Source organism: Micromys minutus, assembly GCF_963924665.1.
Source record: "Micromys minutus genome assembly, chromosome: 21".
Lineage (NCBI taxonomy): Eukaryota > Metazoa > Chordata > Mammalia > Rodentia > Muridae > Micromys > Micromys minutus.
In genome coordinates, this window is record NC_137956.1 from 51,707,382 (window position 1) to 51,728,806 (window position 21,425).

General features: G+C 46.2%; 1 protein-coding gene across 1 annotated transcript in view; it reads right to left on the reverse strand.

Annotated features, from left to right (window-relative positions):
* CDCP1 (CUB domain containing protein 1) overlaps window positions 1-19,119 on the reverse strand; it is a gene marked incomplete at both ends in the record, with an annotated part of 34,011 nt that extends 14,892 nt beyond the window's left edge. Inside the window, 2 exons of the mRNA XM_080934753.1 lie at window positions 1,709-1,918; window positions 19,038-19,119. Coding sequence (XP_080790879.1) covers window positions 1,709-1,918; window positions 19,038-19,119 — 292 coding nt within the window. The remainder of the gene's footprint in view (window positions 1-1,708; window positions 1,919-19,037) is intronic.
* Between the last annotated feature and the right edge of the window lie 2,306 nt (window positions 19,120-21,425).

Consider the following 21,425-nt stretch of genomic DNA (forward strand, 5'->3'; position numbering starts at 1 on the left):
AAATTAGACTTGTGTGTCAATAAAGATGGTGGCTATTTTAGGACCTCATAGAAACATCATTGTGTGTATGGGGCAGCTCTTAGTTTTCCACTTGTGTGTGTGTGTGTGTGTGTTTGTTTGTTTGTGATTGTTGCTGGGCATGTGGAAGCCAGAGGATAACTTATAGGAATTAATTCTATCTTTCACCATGTGGGTTCCAGGAATCAAACTCAGATCATTGGGCTTGTCAGTAAGTGCCTTTACCCACTGAGCCAGCTTACTGGTCATCTACTCATTTTCCACAGTCCACTGTGGGATCTTAGTCCAAGGCAGAGCTCCTGAGATCCGGTGCCTTAGACCTACCCAGAGCTTGCACTAATCAACTGTTTCTGGTTTGATCCCATACCAAGAATTCAGTCAAGAACCTAGTCTCTAGCCTCAGCTTTGTTAGTACATTCGAAACTGGAAGAGTTGCAGGGGAAGTCAACTGTCCTTTGTCACTAAAAGCTTTAGTTTTTAGGATGAACACAGAGGTGGAAGTGGTTCACTTATAAGTCTCCTGAATTCTGCCCCTTGCAAAAAACTCAAGTATGTCAGACACTTCCTTTCCAGAGAGGGACATGTCATTCAGAAGTGATTCATAGCTCATTTTGCCCAGCAGACCTCTACTTTCATACGCTTGCCTGGAACCACTGCAGAATGAGAACTAAGATGTCAAACTCCATTCAAAGCTTCCAGATGTCTGTTGGGAAAGGCAACAGGGGGCAGGTACTCCAGTCCCAGGTCTGTTTCTATTATTGTTAGCACTGATACTTTCTCACCACCTTGACAAGGTGGAAGCATTCATTTTTCACTACCCATCAGGGGATGCAGGCATCCTAGTGCTGAAGGACCAAGATGGCTCCTTGGTGACTTCTTTCAAAATTAAAGTCATTTTATTGGCTTATTTGGTTACAAAGTAACACATGCTTTGAAAATGACAACAACAAAAAGGGCAGAGATGAAAAGGAGGAGGGTTCTCCTTGACCTTTTTCTAATTCTCTAACTTCAATTCTGCTGTGGTCTGAACATCTGTGTCCTTTCTAAGACCCAAAGGTGAAAACCTAATTCCCAGCATGACATCACTAAGAGATGGTGCATCTGCAGGTAATTAAGTCACAAGGAGGATGGCACTGGTGCCTTTACAGAAAGATTCAAGTTGAAGGGATGTCACCTCTTGTGCCTTTTCCCTGAGCTCCTAGCCTGTAGGACTGGGAGAATACATATCTTGTCTTTGTAAGTTACCCAGCTTCAGGGACTGTGTTAGAGCAGAAAAAAAAAATCCCCTGTTTTTTAGATCTCTTTGAGCATGTGAACCAGAGACTCATAGACCTATGGACCTGTAGTTTATGGATGTCTCTGGGTTCTGTGAAGAGACTTTTGTGGCCAAATGGCTAACCACAAAAGATTATAGGGGAGTGTCCCAGTGCACACTTTTAATCCCAGCACTTGGGAGGCAAAGGCAGGTGAATCTCTTTGATTCCAGGCCGGCCTAGTCTACTTAGTGAACTCCAGGGCAGCTAAATGTATGCAGAAAGAACCTGTTTAAAAAATCCAAGTGCGGGGAGGGGCTGGGACTTAGGGAGCTGTGAATTTAGAATGGACTTCTCTCTAGCACCAGAGCCTGGTACAGCCTGTCACAGAGCAGCAGGAACTGGGCCTCACACAGCAGCCCATGGGGGTAACTCACCAATATTCTTCTCAATCTTCAAGACAAAGTGCTTCTCCGGATTGCTGCAGCTAAAGGTAAAAGACTTTCTTTCTCCAGGTCTGACAGTCAATTCGATCAGATGCTGTCTAGACATGACGATGTGGCAGGGTTTCACAGGAAGGGCTGGCAGCACCAGCTTGATGTGCACGGTAATGCCACTTCCGTAGGGCAGAACAATCTCCGATGCTTCTGAAGGAAAGACAAGAATGATACGAGCTGATATGAGCAAGAGATGAGAGCAGGAAACATGCTGTGGTCCCCTGGCCTGGGAAGGGGGACAGTATGAAGGTAGGGATACCGCCTCTTGTTTTGGCTGTTAACTTGAATAAGGGGGGAAAAGGCTACTCTTACCACACTGCTGATCTCTTGGGCAGTGTGTCTTCAGATCCTCTTTATGTGCAGCATTAGTGGCAAGCAGAGGCATTGTCCTCTCTCTTTTCTTTGTGACAGGGGGTGAGGGTTGGGGTCAGATATGACGACACCACACAGATGCTGTGTGTCCACAGACATTTATCTGTGAAGAGCTGCTGCTGCCTCTTGCCACAGATGCTTCACAAGCATACATTTGTGCCACAGGGGACAGGCAGACATTTGCTAAAATTAGAGGTAAAGCATAGTTGTACGGGTTAGGGCTACAGGATTATCATCTCAACTCCTTAGGAGGCTGAGGCAGGAGGATCAATGTAACCATCTACTTTATACTGGAGCAGTCATGCCTGCTGCCGTGGGCTACATATCTCTTCAACTGTAATCTCAGAAAAACTCTTCCTCAAGATACATCCTGCCAGGTATTTGGTCACAGCTATGAGAAAAGTAACCATTAGAGTCCCACTCAAATACAGCAGCTTTCTCTGGTCAACCTTCTACAGTGATTTTCCTGCTCCACCCAGCTGTCCTGGGCTCTCTGTTCCTCTGATTCCAGTCTCTAGTCCAAGGGCACCTTGCCATCTGCCCAGGTTGCCTCCTCTTGCAACAACCAGCAGGCAAGCTCCCATAGGACAGCAGAACTCACCATCTTGCTCAGCAGTAGCCTCATGACCCGGATGATGCCAGGTGCCCATAGGACACAGAAGTTCTATATAAACAAATTCTATATAAAGATATATTCCCTATGGCCTCATCTTTATCTGCATTTAATTGCTCTCAAACATATGACCATCCCTCTTACTTTGGTGCTGGCTGATAAATCTTCTTAGGGGTAGCCAGGGGTGCGCCCTCGTGCACGCACACACAAACACACACACAGACAGAGACACAGAATCTAAGACAGAAATGAATTTGCTCAAGTGCATTGTCTTGAAATAGTGTGACATTTGAACCTTCCAAGACAAACTTAAAGTCCAAGGAACTTTTTAAGACATGGAGCCGAAACCCATGCTAAGAATTGTGGTGGTCAGTTTTGTATCTGAGCTGTATGTACAACCCTTGCACTGTTTTTATGATTGTAAAAATGTCATCCACAGTGACTGTAAAATCCTCTCTCTAGGCTTGCCCCACCCTTCACAATGACCTCCAACCCTGGGCAGCCAAGTCAAGCTAATTCAACATCAAGGGCAAGCAGGTTGTGAAAGTACCAATTTTCTTCATTAATACTTCTGGTTTTTTTTTTCACCTTTTAGCCAAACCATAATTGAAAATTACTATTACCTCTAATTAGTATCATTTTAATTGTTAACTACAAGGCAGCCAGACTGACAGTTGTGGAGCTGGAGTGGAGAAGCAGGCTACCAGGAGGCCCTGAAGGATGCAAAAACCGATGCAGGTCCTGACTCTGGTGGTGATGGGCTGAATTGTACGGATACTAATACCTATCACTTTGTACTCCAGATGTGAACGGCATTTTATGCTACATCTTAATACATTTTTAAAAAATGTGATGGTTTGTATATGCTCGGCCCAGGGAGTGGCATTGTTAGGAGCTGTGGCCCTGTTGGAGTGGGTGTGTCACTGTGGGCCTGAGCTGTAAGACCCTCATCTTAGCTGCCTGGAAGTCAGTATTCTGCTAGCAGCCTTCAGATGAACATGTAGAACTCTCAGTTCCTCCTGCACCATACCTGCCTGGATGCTGCCATGTTCCCACCTTGATGATAATGGACTGAACCTCTGACCCTGTAAGCCAGCTCTGATTAAATGTTGTCCTTAGAAGAGTTGCCTCGATCATGGTGTCTGTTCACAGCAGTAAAACCCTGACTAAGATAAAAAGTATTCATAAAAAGTCATAAATACATCTAAAATAGACTTTAATGTTTTATAGGGCTATCTTCTCTTAAGGTTTATATAAACATTTCAGATCTCTTTAGATTCAGAGAAAATCAAAACTGAGCTCACCAAAATTTCCTTTTCAGGTAGCTCCTATTTGCAAGCAAGCCAGGACTCAAAGTAATATTGGCAAATTGTGTTTTAGAAATTCAAGCCAGTCATGGTGGCATGTGTCTATAATCCTAGTACTGGGAGGCAGAAGCAAGATGATCTCTGTGAATTCAAGGCCAGCCTGGTCTGCACAGCAAGTTCAGATCAATCAAGGTTATAAAGTGAGAACTTGTCTTAAAGAATTTTTTAAAAAGTTTTTTTAAAAAAGATGCATTTATTTATTATATATAAGTACACTGTACCTGTCTTCAGACAGACCAGAAGAGAGCATTAGATCTCATTACAGATGGTTGTGAGCCACCATGTGGTTGCCGGGATTTGAACTCAGGGCCTCTGGAAGAACAGTCAGTGCTCTTAACCACCGAGCCATCTCTCCAGCCCAAGAATTTTTTAAATTAATTAATTAACAGGAATATACAGAGTCCCTGTCCCAAGAGAGTCAACAGTCTAATTTGTCAATTTAAAAAATAACAACACCCCCAACCTTGGGGAACTTGACATTAAGATCTGTTCATCTGTACCAGAAGATGGGTGTTTTACCTGTTTGTGTCTGCACACCTTGTGTGTGTGAACCTCTGCACTGTCCCAGAAGTTTGTTTTTTTAGCACTTTAGAAGTCACATTTATTTATTTATTTATTTATTTTATTAATTATTTAATTAGTTTTTAATGTGAAGAGCCAATAACTCCCATTTAACTAGTGAGCACAGCAGCCCTTCCTTCACAAAGCACAGCTGTTCACAAAGCTACCACTGTTGTGGGCATTCAGTCTTGTTCGGGTGTAAACAGCCCAGATTTTCACATGAATTCATTATGACCTGATTCCAACAGACCACCACCCAACTGAGTTCCACTCTGGCAAGTTCTACTGCTCAGACACTGTCTTGGTTACGATTTGAGTATGAAACATTCCCAAGGACCCCTGTGGCTTGGCCCCCTGATGGATATTATTTTGGAGGGTTTTGGAAACCTCAGGGAGTGGAATATTCCTGGAGGAAGTGGGAGTATCTCGTCTCTGGTTCTTTCCTATCCATCATGAGATGAAGAAGCCCCTCAGCCCCCCTCCTGCTGCTGTGATGTTTTGTCCAAACACACAAGTCAAGCAACCATGGACTCTGGGATTGTGAGTCAAATAAATATTTCTTCCCTTGAATTGTTTTCCTCCAGTGTTTGAGACATAGCAGTGGGGAAGATTACCAATAAATACATTGTTTTTTTTCTGACACAGACCATTCAACCCTAGCAGTCCTACTCAGCTTCCAAAGGAAATACTGAGCTTTTGTTCAGCATGGCCAATTCTCAGCCACTTTTGCAGGGAGGGAGTTTGATTCACAGGCACAATCAAGGACTCACACAGTTACCATGTGTTTCTGCTGCCTTCATTCTGAATGATCTGTAAGACAACAGGAATGCTGGAGACAACGAGGAGGTTGGGATTCTACCTGGGGGGCTCCTATCTCACTCCAATGCTCCGGAGGCCATTACTTAACCACAGTGAAGGATCATGGTCTGCCATTACTTCATCAGAGGAAAGTATCATGGGAGTACTTGCATACAATCAGAAACCCATTCAATCACAGATTGGTGTCTGAGAACGTTTTGTTCACACAGTTTCTCCTCATACCCACTCAACCATTTATCATTTGCAAGTTGGAAAAACCAACACTCGGAAGTAAAACCTCAGCATTTCCCGCCCACTCCTCTGTTGGCCCGGCACACTGGAACCCTTGATGAAGGTGCTAAAGTGAGGAGAAGAAAGAGACGATTTCTTCGTCTGCATTTCTTTTATCTCTGCAGGAACTGTTTTTACTTCATTGGTGGAAAGTTCAAAAGGTTTGGGACCACAGTCCAGAGAAATGCAGAAAACAACCCCAATACTGGTGTGATTTTGAAGTCCTCTGGGCTGAGAGGAAGCCAAGCCAACCTTCCTGGGAACAGTGATGGAGGCCCAGGTGTGGCCCCGGGGGGAAAGCTTCCGAAGCCCCAGCTCAGCTCCTGAGTCACAGCTCTTTAGCTTCCATTGCTCTACTTCTCCTTATTAGGGAATCCTCACTCATCCCACCTGCCTGTACCTCTCGGGTGGGAATTTCCGATGCAGCCATGACCTCCTGTATTTGTTGAACAGTTTCTAACACTCACACACACACACACACACACACACACACACACACACACACACACTTACACAATTTAAACACTTTTAGATGTGTCAGAACTAGTTTCCTTCATCTTGATGGGGTTTCCTCTGGGGCTCAGCTCACATTCACGTTCTCCATTCAAGAAGGCAGGGTCCAGCCAGGGAGAAGGCTAAGCTTAGGTACCCTCAGGCATGGCGCCCTGGAGGAACACCCAGAATGTCAAAGGAGAAAGACATGGGGTGTTAAGTATGAATCAGCATGGCTGATCAGTTGCATCTTGTGTGGGAGTCAGGAGAGTGATGCTGAGTGTTGCCCTCTTAAAAGACACCACATTGTAGACCATCCACTTCACTCGGTGGGCTCACCAGAGAGTGTTTCCTTCTTCCACGCCTCAGTCCACGTTTCTTGGTTGAATATGAGGTAAGTGAATAATTTGCTTCTAGAACTAGGTTTGCAAAAACACACTTCATTAACAGATAGCTTGCTCAGAGAGTGGAGTGCTATATTAACAGGGTTCAGGGAAGTGCCACCAATATAATCCACCACAGAGGAACACTCACATGATATCAGGAACTTCTCCACCTATACCCCCTACACACACACACACACACACACACACACACACACACACACACACAGCCCCAAAGAATGAAACAGTATAGGCTTATTTATTAGACCCCATTAAAGTCAGTAACCTGAGGCCACCAAGCAAATTCCAAGTACTTCTAGGGGTTAGCCATCATTGTCTGGAGGTGTGTGGGCTTCGCTGGTTGGGACCAGAAAGTCTCCACAGCTGTGTTTTGGGGTGAACAGAGTACATTTAGCATTGGGTTGCTCTGATGCTGGCTCTGTTTGCTTGGGCAAACTGCTTAAGAGTAAGAAGGGAATTGTTTTGAGGCCTGTCTTAAGTCTCCATACAGCACTTACTTAGGAGGGTTTGGGGACTCGATCAACGTTCACCATGTTTTCTGTAGATAGTATTAACAAGGGAACTTCACACTGCCAGTGCCAGCGATGGGTATTAGAGAATGGTATGCAGTACAGTTCAGAGTCAGAATCCTTTCTGACCATGGGGCAGGGCCTGGTTGAGGCTCAGATGGCGCCTTCAGGACAAACCCCTAGCATACTGTCACTCTGTGTCCACACGAGTGCGCATGACGCCTCACATTACGTCAGCCTCCCGGCTCTGTTCATCGTCTTTAAAGGCGTCCCCTACCCGTCGACTCGTGACCCAGACACATGACCTCACTTCTCTGCCTGTGTCAGTTGGACAGACTTGCCTACCTTCCCTACTCAGGGACCACACTACCCAGAGAAGGGGTATGGCTGCCATCCTTAGGAAGTAAATAGAACTTGTCTGCTGCCAAGAGGCCGGGGCTAACAGCAACGTGACCCGTTCTAACAGGACGGGGGAGTGGCTCTCCTACCAATCTCCAGCCTACAGATGAGCACCAAGCTTCAGACAAGCGAAGGAAGTCACCCAGGTTCCTATGACTAAGAAGAGGCAAGGCCAGGCTAACACCAGAGGTATGATACTGGAGCCCAGGGCACACTGAACGAGTCCTCACAGATCTAATTCTGCCCTGGGGATTTCACGCCTGGCCGGGAACTTTCTGATGAGAATGGTAAGGTAGACTGGAATATTCCTGAGAGTAGGAGAATTCCCCAGCCAACACCCATAGATACTCATATCCATTCTCTCTCATCTCTCTCCCCTCTCTCCCTCCCTCCCTCCCTCCCTCTCTCTCTCTCTCTCTCTCTCTCTCCCTCCCTCCCTCCCTCCCTCCCTCCCTCCCTCCCTCCCTCTCTCTCTCTCTCTCTCTCTCTCTCTCTCTCCCTCTCTCTCTCCCTCTCCCTCTCCCTCTCCCCCTCCCCCCCCTTGTATTTAAGATGGGGTGATAAACATTCAGTCAGGCCTCTGGCATGGTCTGGTAGGAAATGTTTCTTCCCAGATTAGAGACCCCCATCTATGCTGGGTATCTGGGCCATGAAACCCCTTGTTTGTTGTCTGGGTAGGATCCAACTGGACCTGACGAGTGATACTAGTCACCCTGCCTTGGTCACTCCCACATTATTCCCAGGGGAAGTTTGGAGACAGCAGGACAAACCTCTCAAGTCTCCTCAAAACTCCACATGGACTCAACCCACACCAGGTGAAGAAGAGAGATCAGAGGGGGAAACTGACCAGAAACATGGCAGACTGGAGGCTAAACAACAAACAGCTCCGCTTCTGACCTCTGTAAACAGATGGTGGTGACTGTTACAGGACCACTTCATGTCATGTCACAGTCCATGACATGTTAGAGAGTCACTCTGTCACACCTCGAAGTATGGGTCGCAGAAGTCGATGGAAACCATAAGGAGTCAGAAGGTGGCTCTAACAGTTACTTCATCAGCTGTTTGACACAGGGGACAGGGGCCACCAGACCTGGCAGAAGATAGCCTTTTAAACAGCAGAACACTTTAGGACTCCTGGTGATTAATAACAGAGCTGTCCAGTGGTTAGTCTCGGGGTTTTATTAATAGTTTCCTGTAGGCCTCAGGCATAAGAATGCCTTGTCTGCCTTTTTAAAAAAAATTTTATTTTGTTTTTTAAAACGTTATGTGCATGTGTGCATGTGATATGTGTGTGTGAATGTGTGTGTGCGTGTGTGTGAACAGGCATGTGTATATGAGTGCAGGTGCTCCAGTTCAGGAGACAGTATCGTGTCCTCTGGAGATGGTTTTGGTAAGCTGTAAGCTGCCTGAAGTGGGGGCTGGGAACTGAATTCTGACTGAGTGCTGCATGCCCTTAACTGCTGAGCCATGTCTCTCTGCCTGATTACTGTTACTCTTAAACAGGTATCTGTTGTCCTACTCACCACACTGGACACTTACAACACCATACTGGGCTCCACACCTACATTTTAACTTGATTTAATTTAATTAATTTTTGAGACGAAGTCTCTCCATGTAGCCCTGGCTGACCTGGAACTCAGTGGGTAGACCAAGCTAGCTTTGAACTCACAGAGATCTACTTGCCTCCCCTTTGCTTCTACACCTGCCCTTCTTGCAGGAAGGAACCTCAGACTTTCCTAAAGATAAGGCTATGCAACAGAAAATTCATTTTAATGTAGCAACGCTACTAACTGCTAGCATTGATTTTTTTTTTAAATTTAAGAACATTTTAGCTGGGTGTGGTGGCTCACACCTGTAATCCCAGCACATGGAAGGTGGAGACGAGTTCAAGGCCAGACTTGGCTATAGTAAGTGTGTGTGTGTGTGTGTGTGTGTGTGTGTGTGTGTGTGTGTTATATTAAAGGCAAAACTCTGGTATTGAAGACAAATCAGTGGTTGCCAGACAGGAATTGATTGTAAAGGGGTCAAGAAGAACTTTCTGATGACTTTTCAATGTAACTCATACTCGATAGCATATGGACAATGAAGCCATTGAGATGGGTGAATTTTTTGCCTTATGCCTCAGTATTTTTTTTAAAGCACCTTTTACATTTAGATGAATAAAACATAAGGCATAAATTTAAATGGAAGGCTTGACCAGCCAAACAGCTCTCTCTTATTCTTACATCTGCTTCTTTTCCCAGAGGCCATTAGTCAGCCGTGGTCTTCCTGAGCCAGTTTCCGTCCAGCTGTTTGTACATCTGCATCACCTCCATTGATTTTCCGTTGCCAGAGGTTGCATGTCGTAGCTGCTGTTCGGGACCTGCGTTTCCTGCCTGGGCATCACTCCACAGTAGTTTATACAGTGTCACCTCATGCTTTCAAAGGCTACCTGGTACTGTGCCAGATACAGCAAAACAGAATCTAGCTACTTGCCTGCTAATAAGGGACTCAGGGGCTGTTTCTAATCTCCAGGCAGTAGTCAAGACCAAGATGCTTACTTAGAGGTCCCACTGGGATATACGTCCCCCAGCTTCCCGGCTCATTGCTGGAACAGGGCACAGGCCTCAGTCTAGAAGATATTAATTCAAGACCTGGCTAAAGGAGGAGGTGGGGATGAAGCACAGAGCCAAGAGTTCAAAGTTTACGCTGCATAAAGCAAGTATGGCAGCACATGTCTGTGATCTTAGCGTTTGGGAGGCAGAGGCTACATAGTGATTCTGAGACCAACCTCAGCTACACAAGACCTTACCCTGTCTAAACAACTCCCCTCCTCAGTTGTTCCACAAAACCAAAGGCTGGAACCCAAGTCTTCATGTGCGTGAGACAAGAGGCTCGGCCACTGAGCAACACTGCCAGCCCCTGTAGCTGGCCCAAGTACTGTTTACTACATAAATCATGTCTTCTTGTTCTGACAAGATAAGAGCTTGCTCCTGAAATTTAACCCAAAGGCTGAAGTGTCTGATAACCTGTAAGCATTCCAGGCTCATTCTGGACTAACAACTTCCTCTCTCACCAGGGAGGGATTAAAGGCCAGGGCTCCAAGGGACAGCCAGCTCTGGTTTCACATGCAGCTTGCTTAGCCCATCCTGGGTCTGCAGTACTCGGTCATAGGAAAACTGCAGTCCTGGGAGGTTTGTGGGGGAAGGGGTATCCCAACTGAGTGTGCTGACTGAACTATTCAGAACCTGCCTGGTCAGTCAGCTGGCTAACAGGAAATTCGTGTGTGAGTAGACACTTGCTTAAATAGTGTTTAAGAATGTGCTCTGTGTGTCATGAGAAACATCTTAGGGCCTCCAATTCAGCAAGTTCACTTCTAGGAATTTCCTGAGAGTCCTCATACATGCCTAAAACGAAACCCCAGTGGCGTGAAGCATGTGTTACAGCGTTGGCTCTCCAATGGTGAACCGGTTAAGATAACCTGAGCTGTCACAGTTCTAAGCTAAGAGGGACCTGCTCTAGGTTAGCAGGGGAATGACTTACACACACCCTCCCAGTGGGACTTTGGCCAGCTTCCAGGTCCGGCTATTTCTATGTTGTCCCTCAGGTCAGTCTTAGGTTAGGTAATCTGCCCAGCTGACCTGGATAATAAGCAGTGGTGTCATGATTTGAACACAGCGTTGCTTACTTGCTGTGTAGATGAGACCTTCCGTCCTGGAGTGAAGACCCAGGAATCTTACCAGACTCCAGAAACTCGGAAAGGTACAACTCCATCAGTTCCCATCCCAAGGCGCAGTAATCATTGCTGGGAGAAACTTTTCCGTTTTCCTGCAACTCGTACGGGGAGCTCCAGAGATGCAGTTTCCACGAGCCATTTCCTGTGCTGGAGTGGGCTTCCCAATGATGCACCTGCCTGAGTCACTCAGGTTCCGGTGAGCAACCTAAATAAACTCACTCGTCTACTAAGCTAGACTTCAGTGGAATCAAATTTCTAGTCTATTGCTGATGTGCTATCTGGGTGCAGAGACATTTGTTCATATCTCCAACTCCAACTGCTGAGCAAGATGGCTTCCATGTGGGACGTTGTCTAAGGATATGGGAAGTATAGCAGTGAGCAGACCCAGAAGCAAACAGCATAGTGACTGAGGAAAGCTGGACATAAGTATCCTCTTTGGTGATAAGTTAGGGTTGTCAGCTGGACCATGGAGAGCCGATGGCCTATTGCTTCAGCCAGAACCCTCCCCAAGATCATCTCTATGACTGTCATCTTGGAGTCTCCAACAGGGTAGACTTCCAGCATGAGAAAAAGCTGTCAGACTACTAAAGAGCAGCTCCCCATTCTGGCTGTTAGGCCAGTTTGCCCAGGAGTCCAGGGCTTGCCTGTTCCATATGGCCAAAGTCCTTCCAGTGTGGGGCTCCATCTCCTGGCCCACGCATATCATGGTGGCTTGGGGCCAAGTGTGTATAAGCTATTCTGGAGCTACATGTGCAATAGGCTGATTTTTGTGCCTCCAGAAGTAAACAGTTCAAGGGTCTATTTAGATGAATGGCAGCTCATGCCTAGAACTATCCTACCCTGTTCTCAACCCCCAACCCAAGCACATGGAGCCAAGAACCAGAGGCTCTCAGTCCCAGGATTTATAATGGAGAGAGCTGGGCCTTGGTTAGATGCTTCCTGGTGCTTGAAGCAGATGAACAAACACAGAGCCATATGCTGAAGATGGGAGGGTCAGAAAGTATAGGGCCCTGGGTTTCCTTATCCCTGCCTAGAGGACAGCCTCTGTTTTGTATTTTTTGTGAACAAGAAATAAACATCTATATCTTGGGAAATGTTTGCCTTGTATGTATAAGAACCTCAGTTTGATTCCCTAGAAAAGAAAGAAAAAGAAAAAAGCCAGGCATGATGGCACATGCTTGTAACCCTAGCACTGGGGAGGCAGGGCTGGGTGTAGATTTCCAGGACTTGCTGGACAGCCACCTTTGCCTACTTTGTGCGTTCCAGGTCAGTAAAAAACCCTGTCTAAAAAAACAAGGTAGAATACGCCTAAGGAATGACACCTGAGGTCGACTCCTGGCCTCCACACACGTGCACAAATGCAAACTGTACCTGTAGAAACTTACGTACTCCCCTCCCCCCATTCACAAAGAGAAATGTGTGAGTCAGGTGCACATTTGCTGTTGTGAGTTTCAGCAGTTCAGGGTGTGCTTTGCCAGAACCATCAGACTTAGCTCAAAGCTAAATGTACATGGTTGGAAATTGTAAGTCACTAGAGCCCCAGGCCTGAGCACAGCTTCTCGGTACACAGTAATATCCTGAAACGGCTCAGAAAAAAAGAGAAACACACAAAGTGTGTTCGTGAAAGACACACAGTACACAGAAGGAGCAACAGATCTGAAGGAGAGAAGAGTGAGTTCAAACAGTCTTTTTAGACACCTGTTAGGGGAGTGAGAAGAATCTCACAGGGACACAGGCATGGGCGTTAGTGCCAGGAGAAGGGACATAGACCATGGGTGTTAGTGTAACAAGAGAGGAAACACAGGCATGGGTGTTAGTGCCAGGAGAAGGGACATAGACCATGGGTGTTAGTGTAACAAGAGAAGAAACACAGGCTATGGGTGTTAGTGTACCAGGAAAAGCGAATTAGACAGCAAATAGCCAGACAACTGGGGTGAAAGAACGTTATGAATGAGGAATGTCCCTCACAGGCACATGTATTTGAGGAAGTATATCACATGGAGATGGGCTGTGAAGATTTATAGCCTGGATCCAAACCCTGTTCCCTCTCTCCCTCTCTCTCTGCTTCCTATGAGCAAATGAAAATGTACTCAGTCAGCTTTCTGGCTCCTGCCACCATCCCTCCCCACCTGCTGCCATGTCTTCCCGGCTATAATGAGGCTGAGCCTTCCATCCCTATCTTGCCCTGTGGACATACATCATTTGGTGGGATACATTCTGATATATGTGACTTTGTTTCACTGTAGCAAGAATGTCACTGAATGTTTCAAAACAAACCTAGAAGGTACAGAGCTATATGTATAAAAACACACACAAGTTCCTGCCCCATTGTTTACCATTGTATCTATCTTATAGGTTACCAACACTACATATTTAATCAATGGTATGTAACTAAACTTTACCAAGTTAGATCAAACATGAGTGACAGTAACAACTTCATCTTCACTGTGATCTCAGGGGCTGGTTACTGGATACATGGCTTATTGTTGAACCAATCCCATTTCTAAAACAGTTTTAAAATTCTTGAATATGAACAACAACAAAAAAAATACCCTACCACCACAACCAGATATAGTGGTTCACATCTGTAATCCTACTACTCAGGAGAAAAAATTAGAAAGATCATTACAAGCTTGAGGCCAGCCTGGGCTACACAGGATCCAAGCCAGGCAGCTATAGTGAGATCTCACTACCAATAACCCAACACACACAAGTATACCCATTGGCAGGTGGTCAGAGGCTGTGAACTGGGAGAGACAGGAGAGTTGCAGATTTCCACCAGGGTGACTTGTTTCAGGTTAGCCCTTCAACCTGGTGTTTCTAAAGTACCAACAGCAACATGGATCACCATAGGTCTTAAAGCAATGGAATAATAGAAAACAGTTGGAAATGTTCCTGCTTTTCTAACATGCTTTAGGAGAGTCTCTAGGATATAGAAAAGGAGTTCTGCTGAGAAGGGTTAAGTCAAGACTAATTCACAAATCAGTCACCTCGCAGAGCACACCTGTAATTCAACACCTGGGAGATAATGGCACAACCTTTAATCTCAGCACCCGGGAGGCAGAGATGGGTAGGTCTCTGTGTTTGAGATCTAAATAGTAAGTTCTAGGACAACAACGGCTACAGAGAGAGAGAGAGAGAGAGAGAGAGAGAGAGAGAGAGAGAGAGAGAGAGAGAGAGAAGAGCACATTCCTAGAACAAATGAAAACATCGTACTAAGTCCTGTGTGTTTTTTTTTTCATTGTTATTGTTGTTTGTTTTAAATCATAAGCAGTTTCCGAGATGCAGACAAGGTTTCAAAGCTGACCAACAGTCATAGGCACCATTTCAGTGTCCCTGTAGCCCAACTGAGGTATCTCAGACAAGTTACTTCACCTCTGCACTGCCTGCCTCTGTGGGAACAGAGGCATCAGGACACAAAGACCCATTCATGTTATTTTTATAGAAAAGAAATGTCCTGGGTTTCAGCACCAATGTTAGGAAAAAGATAAGGAGATTGGGGGGGGGGGGTGAGGTATGGCCTATGAAGGTGCTTCGAGGCATGGGGGCAAGGGGTTTGCCTCTGGGGAACCCATGTTGGGAATCTCTTCCCCCTAAGGGGCCAGCCACATAACGGTATCATACAGAATAGAGTTTATTCAGGGCATGGGAAAAGAAGTTAAGTGGGTAGTAGAGGCAGAGAGAGAGAAGAGGAGTAGAGAAGCAGAGGTCAATCATGAGCATGTGGAGAGAGAGGGGGGAAGGAAATGGGGAGAGGAGGGGGCAAGCAGCCCCTTTAAAGTATCAGGTAACGGGGGTGAAGCATACCTGGCTGTTGCCAGGTAACTGTAGGGTGGGGTTTACAGAATCCCAACAATTCATGCCTCCCCAGTTTATATTTTCTCAGGAGAAAAAAAAACCCTAATTTTTAATTTGTTCAAACATTATGACTTCTATTTCCCCATCAAAATAGACCAACGTCTATTTTAGAAACATATGTTTATAGCTCTAAACAACACTTTAGAAAAAGATGTTCCAGAGTCTGCTTGTGTTTCATGTACCATGGAACCAAGAAGGTCAGGAGCCAGTAGAGAGCCATCTGTGAAGAGCTGCATGTATGACTTGGCAGTCTCCAGCCACCCTTCACATGAGTTGTAAATTACACATATGTATCTTTCTGTTTCACTACATGTTCAGAACCTGTTGGGGTTCTGCATGGCCTAACAACAGATTTAGAACTGCCCCTAACCATGAAGTAATGAGGCTTAGGGCATCAACTTTTTTTTTTTTTTTTTTTTTTTTTTTTTTTTTTTTTTTTTTTTTTTTTACCATGACGGGCTTTCAGCTGTCATTAAGTAGAGATACAGACATAAAGTAGCAAAGTGGCTTTCACAGAAAATGCATTGTAATGCCTTGGCCAGCAATTCTAGAAACTACAAACAATGGCTCTGGCTCGGATGTTGTAAGACATCCTCAGAGTAATACTGATAAAGTTTATTAAAAACAAAAACAAGACTACTGACCCAAATACAAAGAAAGGTTGTGAAGGGATGAGGTGAGACCGGGTTCTCCTTGTCAGGTTGTCTAGAGTGCATTCGGAAGGATGGGTTAATTACAAGGTTGTGGTGAGTGACTTGAAACAATTTGATTGTGGGGATAATCTTAACAGTTTGGAGTTACAATTAAAGGGTGTGAACTTTTTGTAATTAACAAAGCCCAGGGCCTCAGCCACAAGTCCCCACACCAGGGGTCTGGCCACTTCTCCACTGCCTCAAAATGACCTCATTCTTCCTTCTCATCCCCATTAGCACTGCAGGGCAAAAATGAGTTGAGGTTTGTTCTGTAAGTGAATGTGTGTGCATGTGTGTGTGTGTGCGTGCCTGTGTGTGCCTCTGTACGTGAATGTGTGTGTGCATGTGCCTGTGAGTGTGCATGTGGTTGTGTGTGTGTGCCTCCTGTGTGTGTGTGTATGTGAGTGTGAGTGTGTGCATGTGGCTGTGTGTGCATGTGGCTGTGCGTGCGTGTGTGTGTGTGTGTGTGTGTGTGTGTGTGTGTGTGTGTATGTAACCCAGTGTAACCTAGAGTTTGTTATGCAGGATAACCTTGGACTTCTGATCCTCCTGCCTCCACCGTCCCAGTGTTGGGGTGCAGCTGTGCAGCACTGTGCCTCATTCATGCTGTGCTCCCCAGCTCTGCCAACTGAGCCACACTCCCCTGCTCTAGAAAAGTTTTAAGTATCATAGTTATCCTAGAAAAGTGTGAATATTTGTAACCAAAGTGAAACAAACATTATCTGTGAGCAAAGGTGAGCTCTGAGGAGAGCCCATGGATGACACGAAGCCCTGTCTCCTCTGACTCACCCTAGGGAAATTTGTGGGGTGTGGCAGAGGGCTGTGGGATTCCACCTCCTACTAGTAACACATTCCAGACAACAGCCAGGGTCCTCATTTGAATTTGTGTCAGTTACAGTTTTGGGACGTGGACTCTGGAACCCGGTGGCTCTGGAAAGCAATCAGCACGGTGTTTCAAAAAGTTATTATTCTAATCATTGGGATCCAAGTCTGCTTTTCCAATCACAAGCTCTACAGTGACACCATGTCCATTCCCACCCTCTGAGCCCCTCGTGGGGCCCTGCTCCCTAGGTCACAGATGGAGAAAGGGAGTTGGGTAATTTCCTGTTATTTACACAGCTCAGCTAGCTCAGAGCTTCCTGGAAGATGGACCCGAGGGGAGCTCCTGGAAACTAAATGACAACCTCCTGTGTCTGGGGGAATAAGATGTGACATATGAGGTGAAGCTCTTTGAAAACTCACATCTGTGCTGAAAGTCCTGCAGACTGACGGGCGCTGTTTTGACTTTCTAATTGTGCAGAGTTGGAAAGTTGCATGTTGAGAGTTAAAAATATCTGGAAAATCTTTTAGTTCTCTTAATAACCATTTATCACCCATCTCTGCATCTGACCCACCATCTTTCTTACTGTCTTATATTAACTTAGGAGACCATTAGCTTCTACAAATCCAAAAGCCTAGAATGTTATCAGATGCCCAGGAACTTCAACCTTGGCTGTAACCCACCTAAGTGATGTCCCCTCCAATGTATATAGTAAATGCCTTGATGTTCTTTTGTTCTGTGACTATGAAAGTTCATGTAACCACTTCAAGAATCCACGTTTCCAGACTAAGGTCCCTTCTACTGGTCTAAGAACAAAAACTCTATTTCTCCTGTGGTGTAGACAGACAGCAGCCCATTCAGAGCAGACCGAAAGTCTTGACGTCAGCGATTACTGGACTTACACCATATTCCCACTGGACACGTTTCCGACTATTACCACAGAGAGTCAGAAACACCTCAAAACAATCCCTAGAGTGTCACCTGCCCCCAAGAGTGCTGGCACACCCTCCCCATGCTCTCTCTCACGAGCACATATATTTTTCTCTTATTTTTTTTTTTTACTCTTAAGATGTTTTTAAGACAAAATTTAATATATTTGGGCCTGTAAAGAACTCACAATGAGGCTGAAAATGACCTTGAATTCCTGACTCTCCTGCCTCCACTCCAGAAGCTAAGATCACAAGTATGAACCACTATGCTGATTTATAAAGTGCTTGGAATTGAACCCAGGGCTTTGTGCATGCTAGGCAGACATTCTATAAACGGGACTACACACTCGGCCCCTTAAATGGATTGAAAACTCACTCCCAAGAACGTGGTGGCCCACATCGGTAATGAATTCCAGGAGTATGGGGTGGGAGCATGGATATTAGTACGTTCAAGGCCAGACCGGGAGATCCTACCTCAGAAAAACAGAAACCAAACTCTAGCAACAACCAAACACGTACCACACACTGTGTCTGTGTGTGCAGTTTTACGGGAGGTCTTAAGTTTTCCTGTTTACTATGTAGCTATGTCAACTAATGTTGGAAAAAGAAACCAGGAAGTTGTCCTGTCGCAACATTTTAAATTTACTCTTTAATTTATGCTAATTTATCTACCAGTCCAGCACAAACACCCCTTAGACATTGATATTACAGACCCCCATTACGATTTGGACAGTGCTGTTTGTAAACATAAAAACCTGTGCGAGTCTGAGAAAGAACCTCACATCAAGCACATACTCGAAGAAAGCTAGTCTTATTTGCGGCATTCTACTTCTAGGGCCCGCAGTTCAGGTTTTTTCCTCTGGGGTCAGGGTAACCTCTGCTCCCAACCTAAACTACTCGAAATTCACAGACTCCACGGAACTACACTCCAATCTTCCACCAGGGAAGAGGTGGAGCACCTGTGGGGTCTCTGCAGCTAGATGCCCGCTGTTGTCCACTCGTTCAGAGATTATCCACTTGAAGCTGTTCTTTCTAGTTACTAAGGATCCTAGGCCTTAGGATAAGAGGGCAGGCAAAGAGGTACCCCAGTGGGAAGTCAAACCACCCTCTTCTTGCACTCACTTCTCTGGCCCAGGTGCAGAGGAGGCCCGAAGAGGAACGCTTTCCCCACGCCCCAATCGAGTGTCCCTAAGAATCTCAGCCAGTCCCCATAGCACAATGCGCTACCTTGAGAACGTCCCCATAAGGCTTGTTCCGCGCGCTTATTTGTTTCCTGGGCCAGCGGAGCTCACTCAGGTCCAGAACACTCCCACGTGCCGCGGCCTGAGCACAGGGCGAGTCGTCCCGGGGACCTCGTTCCACCGTCCACAGACTGTGCTACCAGGTCAGGATCGCGCAACAGAACACGCGCCACCTCCAGGTACCTCCCTGGCCACAGGTTGCCCTTACCTGTCCCGCGCAGCAGGCGCACTGTGCCCAGCAGCAGGGTCCCCAGCAGTGCGACTGGAAACCCGCAGGCCGAGCGGGCCATGACTGGGGAAGGGGGGGCGCCTCGGTCTCCCTAGGGCACCACTGTGGCCTGTGTCCGCGAAGGGCCTCAGCGGCGCCGAAACGCGGCTGCGCCCCGCCCTGCCCGCCGCTCACCTGCGCGCAGGACCCCGCCCCGCCCGCTCAGCAAGAGCGAGGGTGACCCACGCTTCCTCTGTGGCCTCCTCCTCTTCCTGCCTCAGCTCAGGTAGTACCTACCCTCCCTTGCCGGGTGGCCTTGAGGCAAGTTTGTCCCCGCCTTCCCAGGCTTCAGTTCCTTTCTCAAAGTCCAAAAGACTTTGCTGACAGCCATCTCCTCCTCCCTCTGTTGTCTAGGTGTGCTGGTTGAGAAGGGAAGTCTTCCTGTCATCGATCCCCAACCTTTTGGCTTTCTCTGTTGCTGGACAGGGGCCTAAGCCCACTCTAGCTTCTCCCCTGCAGTGCTCAGGGCTTATTAGCTTTTTCCAGTGTCAGACAAGATCGGCTTTCCTATTTGGGCAAGGAGCCCAAAGTTGCCAAAGCAAGGCAGCGTTAGGACAGATGTGATGGCCCAGGGCAGCAACATGCCAAGTTGCTGGGTTGTTCTTTACTGAAGTGAGGGCTTCACAGATTCTGGGGAAGGGGCTAGTACTGAGATACTCCAGAAACCCTGCGTTGTGTGAGTGCACGAGTTGGGGAGTGTGCACAGCCCTGTTGAGCTGGCGGTGGGCTGTGAGAAGGATTCAGATCAGAAGCTGGTCTCTCCTGCCCGTGTTGCTGGCAGCCAATTTCTTCTCAGATATAGCTTGGGCTACTTACCTCTGGTTTCAGAGATCCTGGAGGTCTCCTTCCATCCTCTAGGCCCGTGGTTCTCAACCTTTCTAATGCTGCAACCCTTTAATGCATTTCCTCATGTTGTGGTGACCCTCCCCCCACCTACCATGAAATTATTCACTACTACTTCATAACTATAATTTTGCTTCTGATATGAATCATAATGTAAATATCTTTGTTTTCTGATGGTTTGGGGGAATCTCTATAAAAAGGTCACTTGAGGTGCTGGAGAGATGGCTCAGCAGTTAAGAGCACTGACTGCTCTTCCAGAGGTCCTGAGTTCAAATCCCAGCAACCACATGGTGGCTCACGACCATCTGTAATGGAATCTGATGCCCTCTTCTGGTGTGTCTGAAGACAGCGACAGTGCACTCATATAAATAAAATAAATCTTTTAAAAGAAAAAAAAGGTCACTTGACCCTTTAAAGAGGTCGCAACCCACCTCTGCTCTAGGCTGTACCATGTCCTGAATCACAAGGAGTGATGGCAGATGGTCCGGGACCTTGTGCTGGCAGCCGGATTTCAGCCCAAAGGATTCCGTGGCCCTATGAGTTTACTGTGTCCACGGGCCAAGGTTTCTCAGAAGCCCATGATGCAGTTATCAATCAAGGTGTGACCCCAACTTCTCTTTGGCTTCTGGAAAAGCTGAGCTTGTCATACCTCTGCAATCTCAATAGTCAATAGAGATGTGAAGTTGCTTCTCCAGAGCTTCATCCCTTCCCTCTCAGTCTTCACTGAAGAAAGAAGTAAACACTCTCCAGTTCTGAGCATCCCAAGAAAGACCTTAACACAGCTCCATCTACAGAAGGGCCTATAAACTGGAACTCGGGGAGAGGGGATCTCAGACTTCAGGCTCTAAATTCCCTTACCTCACAGCAATTCTTGGTTCTCTGCTGAATTAATAGAAAGAACCCTTTTTATTATTGTTTTTTTTTTTTTCAGTTTTGATTTGAGTCAGTGTCTCTCTATGAGGCCCTAGCAGGCTGGGACCTCACTATGTCGACAAGGCTGCTCTCAACTCAACAGAGATTCGCCTGTCTTTGCCTTCTAAGCGCTAGGACTAAAGGTGTGCACTACCATGTCCATCGAGAAAAAGAAATCTTGAAGAAAAAGTCAAACTTTTAAAAAAATACTTACAGCTGGGCATGATGGGTACACATCATTAATCCCATCACTTGGGGAGCAGAAACAGGCAGGTCTCTGCATCTGAGGCAAATCTGGTCTACAGAGCAAGTTCCAGGACAGCCAGTACAACACAGAGAAACCCTGTTTTGAAAAATCAAAATAAATAAATAAATAAGTTTATTGTGGCCAAAACATGAGACATCTTTTCCTTATTGTTAAGGCCTAGGTAAAATGTTAAGGCCCAGGCAACTGTTACCTGCTTACCTGGCATTTTGTGTTATTAATATTATAAGGAAACTTTCTCATGTCCAGGTTGGTTATATATTCTGTTACATTCTGCACCCTTGGAAACCGAATATGATAGAAGTCAG